This window comes from Euprymna scolopes, chromosome 27 (assembly GCF_053919585.1).
Source record: "Euprymna scolopes isolate OS-2025 chromosome 27, ASM5391958v1, whole genome shotgun sequence".
NCBI classification, from domain to species: Eukaryota; Metazoa; Mollusca; class Cephalopoda; order Sepiida; family Sepiolidae; genus Euprymna; species Euprymna scolopes.
Genome location: NC_136508.1, coordinates 64,419,893 through 64,430,978, shown reverse-complemented (window position 1 = coordinate 64,430,978; position 11,086 = coordinate 64,419,893). Strand labels below are relative to the sequence as shown.

The 11,086-nt window shown below is 33.3% G+C and overlaps 1 protein-coding gene across 1 annotated transcript in view; it reads right to left on the bottom strand.

The window, feature by feature from the left end:
• Window positions 1–2,084: 2,084 nt before the first annotated feature.
• Window positions 2,085–11,086, bottom strand: part of LOC145248873 (11-beta-hydroxysteroid dehydrogenase type 2-like) — a 55,096-nt gene continuing 46,094 nt past the window's right edge. The window contains exons 4-5 of the mRNA XM_080110630.1: window positions 10,631–10,744; window positions 2,085–5,554 (exon numbers count right to left, since the gene is read on the bottom strand). Of these exons, the coding sequence (XP_079966756.1) occupies window positions 5,334–5,554; window positions 10,631–10,744 (335 nt within the window). The 3' untranslated portion in view covers window positions 2,085–5,333. The remainder of the gene's footprint in view (window positions 5,555–10,630; window positions 10,745–11,086) is intronic.

The following is an 11,086-nucleotide window of genomic DNA, read 5'->3' as shown; positions in this document are numbered from 1 at the left end:
ATCGTCTTATACAACGAATATATGATAAATTTATTAAAATTTGCTCCAATTTTGTACCTCATCTCATCTGATGGTCATCTTATAGGCTGAAATATACGGTATATATATTGGGTCTAATATAATAAATACAAAATCTGCATGAATCAAAATATTATATTTTATGACCGGGCAAGGCCAGGCAGTCTGCTAGTATTAATTAACATGGGAATGATGACTTGGAATTTAAAAAAAAAAAAAAAAAAAAAAAAAATTAATATTTTGGGTTATTAGAATTGGAAAATTTGTGCCTATTTTATGCTGCCAAAACATAATTCTTTTTATTGCTTCTATTTTTTCCCTTAAATCTTATGCATGATGAAATGCTAAATATTTATTGATATTTTATTTATTTTTTTAAACTATCAGTAAAACTAAAATCTATAGATTACTTACCTGCATGCAAATACATTTTTGCATTTGCTAAAGTATATACTCATATTACATTTACCTACCATTTTTTTTCAGCACTTGCTACCAAGGTTACAAATAGAAGTTTATTGACATCTGGCCAAGTCAAGTTGTAATATATAATATTTCCAATAATCCAATTCTCTAAAAATATTTGATCATGTAAAAACTAAAAAAAAAAAAAACTCAACACAACAATATTATGGATATGAGATGATTTATTATATAAAGTATTATATTTTGGTCAGCGGAATTTCCAATAAATTCAAGAATTTCTGGATTTGATTCTCAATAAAAAAAGATGAAAATGTTTTAACAAACGTTATTATCAGAGATATAGTCATCATCATTTTTGGAATGATTAATTTTATGGAATTTTTTTATCTATATTTACATATGCGTTTTTTTTTTGTTTATATTTACATGTGTTTTGTTTTGTTTTTTTTTTTAGCATAAACATACATATATAAAACTTTTTTGATATACAAATATAATAATTTTCTCTTAAAAAAGAGAAAATGTGTGTGATATGAGACTTTTGAGAAAATAAAACTAAAGTCAATTCCATCCATAAAACTCAAACTTACTGCATTGTTTATTCGTCCCTATGGTTCATGGTTGCACAATTTATAAACATTTTAATATATATATATATATATATATATATTATAACAAAGTCGTATTCACAATTTATAAACATTTTAATATATATATGTGTATGTATGTATATATATATATTATAACATTCGCCCTTTGGAAGGTCTTGTTTTTAATCCTTCAGGGAGACTAGCCACCCTCCTCACCAAACAAGTCTGGTGGTGGGGAACCAGTCTAGTCGCCGGTGACCCGATTAAAAACAAGACCTCCCAAAGGGCGAATGAACCCTTTTTCGGGGTCAACGGCCAACTAGCACCATGTGTGTTTGTGTGCATGTATATGTTTGCTGGGGTAGAGAGGGCTCTCGTAAGCCATGGTGAAGGCAACCTTTCTAGGAGAAGCAAATCTCAGATTTAAAAAAACCATAAAGCGGGAGACCAGTACCCACATTAAGCTGGTCTGCAGTTTAATTTGTTGCTGGCTATCTTGCTCTTGCTTGTTGCTGGATCTCAACATTTTGAACTGAGAGAGAGACTTAACTGTCGTACAAAGCTAAGACTCTGTAACATCATCTGTGTATAGATACTCCCTCAGACTATTAAAATAGACCTGTGGCGATGAAAGTCATTTTTGGGCTCATGGACTTTTAAGTGTCTGAGGGAGTGGCATTCGTCTGACAAGACGTTGCAATCATCATATTATAACAAAGTCGTATTCCTGTCTATTTGTTCACAGTAAGGTATGGTGTTTGACAAATAGATTTTAATAGCGAAAACGTGTTTATGTGCATGATTTCTTTCTTTTCTCTCTTTCTCTCATATATACACACACACACACAGGGTGACCCAAAAAAACGGGCCTCACTCAGGCTCTGTTTCTTACTGTTTTGTCCGAATAAAATGAAACTGGTCATAACTAGTTTATTATATTCAAAGCATCACATCAAAACACTAGGGTCTTTAACCTTTTCTTCTCCATTGACTGTAAAATGCTCAGAAAAACAATTGGATGTCCTCTGTTTTTTTTTTTTTTTTGGGGGGGGGGGGTCAGCCTGTATTTAATAGTCAAAATGAATCAGTATTCAAGAGGTTTATCCCATTTACATATTGCATTAAATAATCTGTTTAACAGTTAACTCTTAATTTTTAATGGAAATTAGTAATAGAATTGTTTAAGTATTCTATTTAGAAATATAAAGTTGATTTATTTAATTTACTTTTAATTTAATTTAAATTTATTATAACATCAATTGCATTTAAAAATGGAAGTAAGTTTTCATTTAACCTATGAGATTTTATTTACCTGTTTGAATTTTATAGATGAAGATGGCTATGTTTTATGCTTCCAAAAATCGAAAATATGGACAACTTTCAAGAAAATCATAACAACTTAAACTTGTATCTTAAATGGTATGTGACTAAACCCTCTGTCTCGCAATATGTTTTTTTTACCTGGCAACGCTGAGTATGTATAGCTAGTATATATATAAAATATATGTATGTATGTATATATATATATATATATATATATATAGTTTTGAATAAAATAGGCTGAAGTTTCTCAAGAGCTCTTTTGGCTATCATCTCATCAGAAGAAAATCGATAGCGTACAAAATAATATTGTGTCGAAAAATAAAGAGTTCTAATGGGGAACTTATTGAATGTGCCAAAAGTACAGGGACACTAAAATAAATCTATTAACGTTTAAAAACGATTAAAATATTGGCAACGAGGGGGGGGACGGGAGAAAAGATTCATATATATAATGAGAATAGAAATAGTACTTCGACAAGATAGAAAAATGAAAACAGAACAAACCAAGTTGCATGTCCATCAACGTTTTGTCTTTATTGTAATACTTCTTCTGGATGAATAAATTGAATTTCAATTTATTCATTCATTCAGAAGTCTTACAATAAAGATGAAACGTTAATGGACATATAACTTAGTTTGTTCCTTTTTTCATATATATATAAAAAACCATACGTTTCCATTTTGGGGGTGACCTTCATATTTCTTTTAGTCAATAAAAATCCAAAACAAGTTTAAAATTCAATCAGTTTTTCTTTTTGTTGCTATTCCACACGTTTTTTTAAAAAACAATAATTTCAACCGTTTTTTTTTTCTTAGGTGAATCCAATTAGATTCAAGACACATTTTATATCAAAGTTTTCACATATGCTTCTATGTATACAGATGTATGCGATATAAGCCTTTGAGAAATTGTAGCAAAATACAATTTGGTACATAAAGCTTACAGTAATGTTTAAAGGTCCAGAGAAGAATGACAGAAAACTCCTGTAAAGGCATTAAAAACGATATTATTGTTTCTATTAAATATTATTAATTTATATTATCACTAGCAAGGCGCTTGGCATTACCTGATCATAAAATATGCATAATTATTATATTTTAATTAATGCAGATTTCTTATTTATCGTGAACAGAAATACTGTAGATATTAAACATAATGTTAAATTCCTTAAAAAAAAAAAATTTTTTTAAATAAAAAAAAACGCAAAGAAACAGAGACGTGCATGCAAATGTTTTTTTTTTCGAAACAGTTCACTTCTAACTAAAAAAAAAAATTACTTGAGCTGAGATCGAAACCAAAACCTAAAGACAGTTAAGTACGATAACTATTAGGCCAGCTTGATATGATCTTTAAAAAGGTGTTTTCAAACCTACTTATTCTTAACATAAAAAATCTGATGACCCCCCCCCACATACCAATTATTCAATTTTGACCCCTTAGCAGCCCTTTTTTTCCAGATGAAAACCGATTAAAAAGTTTTCCACATGTCTGAATACCCTATATACCAAATTTCAAGTCCGTACACCAAAAATTTGTTGCATATATAGGCTGAGAATTTTCCTCATACACACACATTGTCACTTTTATAGATATATAGATTAATAAATATCATAAAATAAAGAATCATTTCAAGTTAAAATTCGAGTTCGCTTTTAGGTAAACACAATAGCGGGTCAAATTTGGTGGCCATCTTGTTTTGATTTCGCTTTTTCACATAATGTTAACACATTTTCAAGCACGTTTTTCTCAATTTTACATGCATAATACTTAATGGGTTTTAAATGGAAATGCTGCCTCGTTTAGTAATACATAACAAAAACAACATAAAACCATTTGTAGCTATACAGAATTTTTTATGTTCTTCTCTGACCGCAACTTTTAAACATTACCCAACTTAAGATCTTGTTTATTACTTTTTGTCCGGTTTACGGTTCAATGTTCTAGAAGCATTTTAATATATTGTATTTTTATTTTTAAAGGTTTTTTTAATTCTCTTTGAAAATAATATTCACACCTAGGAGTAATTTAATTTTTGGCTTGGTAGAAAAATACATGGTGTTTCCAAAAAAATGTCATTTAAAAACCTTCTTCGTGACATTTGCGAATATCTTGGTGCACGTCATCAACATTGTCTGGACAATAATGATCATCAATCCGAACAGTTTCAAACATATTTATTTACGGACTGTTATCCTTATCTTTGTAATTGTTGTTTCACGTTTCGGCCAACTATTCCTCTGACCTTCGTCAGGTGGTTAACCGCGATGGGATAGGAATACTGAATCTTTTAACTGTATCTTCAGGAATTACTGCCTTCCATAGTCGCATCATCACATTTTGGCCAACCAATCCTCTGGCTGACTTTGGGTAGGATTGAAACCGCTATCTTCAGACAATGTTCACCCGAAGCCATTGTCTGTTTCAATCCTACCCAAAGCCAGCCAGAGGATTAGTCGGCCAAAATGTGATGAAACGGCATCAATGGAAGGCAGTAATTATTGAGGATGTGGTTAAAAGACTGAACATTCCTATCCCATTGCGGTTAACCGTCTGACGAATGCCAGAGGAATAGTCGGCCGAAACGTTGTGAAACAACAACTAAGAAAGATGAGGATAACAGTCGGCAAATAAATAAAATATAAAAATTACTCATCTCAAAGGATTCCAATAATTACATAACATTTGCAAACCTGATTCTTTAATTACATTTATCTTCTGTATTCGAAGTTATTGCATTTCACTCTATGTTCATAAATAAAGGTTTTATCATTCGAAGTGTGAGTACATTTTTTGAGAAACTCTGTATATATGTGTATTTTTTTTTTTTTTTTTTTTACTACAACAAAAGAGAATGAAATACTCCTTTGTCAATAACTAAAAAAAAATTGTTTGCTTTGGTTGTGACCAACGAGAGGTATTATCATTTGCTGCAACTTGAGATGATTGAAAATTTTTCAGTTAACCAAAATGTTGGTTTATTCAATATCTTGCAGACATATTGGTTGAAATTCAAACCAGTCTGTGAGGATTCCGACCACAGGTTCTCGCAGTGGACTTGGCAAATGGGAATAAATAAAAGGAATCGAACGTGCAAGAAATCCTTTGTAGTAGATTGGTTTCGGTTGAGTTGAAAGGAGGCCATCAATCATGGCGTTGATAACTGGGGAGATGTCAGTGGAAAGCATTTCGTCCGAATCTGTAATGGAAAATGTATATCTCTTAGGAAACAAAATGGCTGGCCAGAGTTTTCATCATTCTGTTTTTATTTGTTAAAAAATGTTGGTACTTGTGTTATAAATTGGGACCCGATGTCAGTCTGAATTATTGTTGAGTTATTTCCCTTTGTTTTTTCAAGATGCAACACAACACAGTCCCATCTTGTTTACTCATAAACAGACACCCAGGGACACATTTGATGCCAGATGATCACTCCATGCCACAAAATAGTTTTCCTTCTCCTAGATGGGTGATCTGGGAAGATCTACTGGGCCCATCAGCCCTGAGAGGGTTTGCTCCGCGCCTGGGTCCTACTCCAGGTATTTCTGCGACCCCGAATGGTTAGTTAATGTTACAGGGTTAGTTTGTAGAGGTTATATATCTAATGAATAGTTACACTCCTCAAAGTGATTTAGGGGCATGTAGTGGGAGCAGTTTTGAGGGGAGGCTTGTTAGAAAAGCGTTAGTGCGGATTAGGACTTTTACCTTAGGTTTTTCCATTTTGTTTTTTTTGTTTTTTTTTTAATGGTGAATGCTCTGACGAACTGCAGACACTTGTGCCCCCACGACGTAGACACCCTCGACAAACCCGACAGGCAGCTAAATCTCACCCCCACACAGTAGAGATCCCTAGATGTAAAAGATCTTTCTACTCCAGTAGTTTCTTCCCCAGAACTGCTAGATTCTGGAATTCCATTCCAGGTTCCTGCTTCCCTAACTGTACTGATATGCAGAAGTTCAAGTGCAACGTGAACTGACATCTTGCTGCCCAAATTCCTACATAGTGCCCCAGTAGTTGCTGCCCCTGATAGTAGCCACCTACACCAAAGTGGCAATGTGCCTTGTTTGGGGTGAAAATGTAATAAAAAAAACAAAATAAATTTACAAATTGAAATAGGCATCATATAAATCCTTTTAATAAAATTAAACAGATGTGCACAGTAGGACGGAGAATAATAAAAGACCAGAATATTTTGGTAAAGGTTTTCATTACAAAAGAAAACTACAACAAATAATCTTAGGTAAAACGAAAGTAGGAGGAGGGATTACAACAGGTCTCATAGACAAAATGGCTAAATTTTTCATCATACTATTTTATTCATTTCCAAAATACTTACCGACTAGGGATTTTTATCCTCGGACCCCAAAATCAACAAAGATTAGACCATTCCTGTAATGATCCAGTCTCTGTTGATTTTGCAGTGGGAGTTTAGTTCTGTGCAGTTCTAGGAGGTTCCCAACCTTTTTATATGGTGGTACACTATTGCGCTCTTTAAATGTTCATGATACACCTATCACTAAAAATGAATATTTTCTACTCATAAGACCTTTATGCTATTAAGTAATAAAAATAAAGACGATCATATGAATGAAAATTTTTATTCACATGAATAAAACGCATCCTGTATTCAGTACCTGGTATAGAATAATAATGGTGAATGATAATGGCTTACCAATGTTTATTATTAACGAAAATTTCAAAATATCCAATAATTAAAACAAACAATTTAATACACATTTTATTTTTTAGTATTTTAGTGTTGCCGTCATCTAAGTAAGTAAAAATGTGTGATTTTGTGTTTATTGATACAAACAACTTTGGTTATAACGACATGAAAGCTGTTTTACAACTAAAACAACTTGTAACTTGCGCCTATAATCTCTTTGCAGTACACCAGTAATAATTCCGCGGCACACTAATGTGCCACAACACAGTGATCAGGAACCACTGCTTTGGCTTCTCTCTTTGACAATGGGTTAGTTCATTGCTAATCGCCCTTGCCAGGAAATGCCGACGAGGCTGCCCAGACACTTTTACCAGGTCAGAGTGCACCACCTCAGAGGTGCTGACTTCTCAATCCCACTTTCCGACCCCAGTGTTGGAGTTTTTACGGTGGGAGAAAACTAAACAAACTTATTCATTTTAAAATTTTAATATGATTTTAATCAGCAAATGAATGCTTATATATCAGTATTACATATATGTTTGTAAGTACACCCTTCCGGATCAGACTGTCCGAAGATAGAGGCTTCCTGGCCTAAAATTCACCAATCATCGATGCTATTGTTTTTGCTTTCCTTTCTCTTTGCAAAACTCAATCATGTTCTGAAAAGCCCAAACAAAATAACAATTTTCCTTTACAAAACAACAAAACCAAACACTATGAATAAATATTTGAAGATATAAAGAACTTGATGTAAAAAAAAAAATAACAAAATGGCCAGATTTGGCATTAAATAACCCCAAAAGTGTTGATAAATGTCATGCCAATCTTTCATGCCAATGAAACAAGTCTTGATCATCGCTTCAGGTTGTAAATATCCATTTTTAGGTGCTGAATCTGAAACTAACAGCGACTCAAAACTGTACTTTGTATGAGTACACTGGTTGTGTATCTGATGTAAATCAAGTTTGTTGGCAGAGTACAAAATAGTGGTTATATTCACACCAGATTACATATGACAGAAATAAAAATTATTAGGATAAATAGAAACCGTAAAATTATTTGGTATACTCCCCCTTCTGTTAAATTTTTTTTAATTTAATCCAAAATTGTACATATATTTCTTAATCTAAAAAAAAAAACTCTCAGTCATGCATGCACAATATGATGATATATACAAGTGATGCCTGTGTAGTAAGGTCTGAGGATATGCACCGCAGAGAGAGAAATGATATAATAATGATACAATAGATATGTAATGTGCGCCTTAAAGCCTGACTTAGATCTGATGACCTCAGAGCACGATTAAATCTGAATAGTATAGGTGCTGTATACAGCACTCTGAGCTCTATACATCGATTGTCAGGATTTCACTAAAAATATAATTTATTATGTTAAGAATTATGTTTTGAAAATTTAGTTGGATAAGAATTTATACAAGTATCAACATTCTTTCCGAAATCATTAAAAAAAGAATTATGTTTATAGTTGTGAAATTTAGCTGAAAGAAATAGAATAAACATTAGGTTAGACCTGACAGCTGATGAGTTAAGGATACGTGTGATTTAGCGTATGACTTAACAGTCAGCTGATCGGGAGTTTTTAGAGTTAGCATCCGAGAAGTATGGATGTGTGGGAGTGCACAAGCAAATAAGATGGGATAGAGAAGAAAGTGTTTGCCTTTGAGGATTTGGGACTCCACTGGACTGGAAAAAAAAGAATAAAATGTATATATTTTATAACCGGTATGTTGTGTTGTCTGTCCCCAAGGGAATGCTTCTTTGTTGCAGCCGTCTAGAGGATCCAAGAAATGAACCATCAGACAGGAAAAGGTTAGTACTGTGAATTGTCTTTGTATTATACAAACTGTCCACTCAACAACAAAACAGACATTCAGCTAGGCCACGTATACACGATTCAAACAAGTATGTACGTTTTCAAATAGTAAAAGACATACCCTATTAGAGGTCATATATATATACTAGCCTGGGTGTTTGGAAGTGTGTGTTAAGCAACAAAAAAAAAAAAAAAAAAAAAAAAAAGTGGTAATAGGCAGGTAAGCTCCAGCCCGTGAATGTTGAGAGTGGCGTTAAAAAAAGAATGGTAGTAGCATGAGGAAGGAATCAAAACAACAGTAGGCAGCCAGGGTGGAGAGGTGTTAAAAAAAAAATGTAGTAGCAGGCAGGCAGGCTCGAACCCGTGACGTGAAGGCGGAAAAGAAAGTGGAAGAGAATCTGACATCTTAGCCAATGTCTCCATAACGTGAATGGAAGTCAAAAGTGTTCAAATTAACAGCAGTCAATCCAACGGTGACGATGACTTGCTATAATGTCAGTGAAAAAAAATCGACCCTCCTTGTACAAAACGGCCGAGTTTAGGGTGAAGGAATTAATGTTTTGGGCCAATTTTTTATATTTGTCGTTTGAGACATTGAGCTTCAAAATGATACCAATCTTGTCAGGATCCATCGCCTCTGTCAAAAGTTTTTGCAAGACATACAAACATACATACATTAAACAGACAGGTGAGATTTATATTATAGACTAGCGAGGGGTACCCGGCATTGCCCGCATGTTTGTAGGTGTGTGGTTGTTAATGAAAACCTTAAGCGAAGTAAAAAAAGAAAACATAAAAACGAACGTTAAAACTTAAGCGGGAGGGGGGGTAATCAAAACATCGAAAAAAAAACCAGAAAAAACTAACGTAAGGCAAACGAACGATGTTAAATGTAAAAATCGAAAAAACAAAAAAGAAAACAGAAAAACTAAAAACCAAAAAAAAAAAGACATGTGAAAAATGGCTTAAATAAGCCTGTTTCGATATTAGAATTTTAAAAATCGGTGGGTACGCAGGTGTTTTTGGGTGTGTGTGGTCGGTCGGGGGTGTTAATGAAAACCTAAGAATAAGCGAAGTAAAAAAAAAAAAAGAAAAATGAACGTCACATGAAAAATGGCTTAAATAACCCTGCTTCAATATTTAAATTTAAAAAAAAAAAAAAAATCTCACACCATGATTCGAACCCAAAACATTTAGATAATGAACCAACGCGTTAACCAACTGAGCTAGTTCGACGTACATGAAATTTAGTCAGTTCTTCAACTATTTAAACTAAATCAGGTCATGACGTCATCTGACGCATGCGTAGAACCGGTCATCGTCATGAGAGGACGGTTTTTGTTGACCCCCCCTGTAGAAAATTGTCGATTTCAGGGTGAAGAAATTAACGTTTTTGGCCAATTTTTCGATATTTTTCAGGCGAAGGATGGAGCTTCAATATGATACCAAGTTTGTGAACTTTTGTTCTGTCTGTCAAAAGATTTTAGCGGACACAGAAACACACATACAAACATACATACATTTTCGCTTTTATATATATAGATAACATGACACCTTTTTGAAGACTGTATAACACAGGGAGGTATATGCAAAAGAAAAGACCTTATTGATTTGATTGCATTGAAAGAATTGATGAGAATGCTTCAGTTAGCATATGTAGAACAGTTGAGGTAGCATGGGCAGCTGGCAGGGGAAGTGTATATGAATTTTACAAGAAATGTACAAAAACTATTTTATGTAAAAATCTGTTCGAATGAGACATGAAGTATTGTTACCTGTAGCTTTTGATTTAATAAGGAATGATTTTTTCCCAAAATCTTCTTTGACAATTTCTGGTGCTTCTGCCCACCACTTTTCGGCCATTCTGGCTTTGTCATAGGCTATGATGCCTGCAAAGAAATTCAAATGAATCATCAATTCGAAAGATGAGTCAATTTTTTAGCAAAAAAAAACATGGTGATTACTTCATCGAAATAAGAGAGCATTATTCTTTGGCTGAAGTGAAAATTTTGTATTGGTTTTCTCTTACTAACCCTGTATATATATTTTAACCTCTCCTCCAAAAATCATGTACCCTGCAAGTGAGGTAGATGTTGATTGCAGTGAATGCCTGGGCAGTTTGTGTTTAGCATTGAAATAAAATGTAAATTCGTATGAATCAGAATCGTACAGTGTTTATACATGATTTTTTATTGGCATCGTTTTTCTTAGTTCTTTCTAGAATCAGGTAC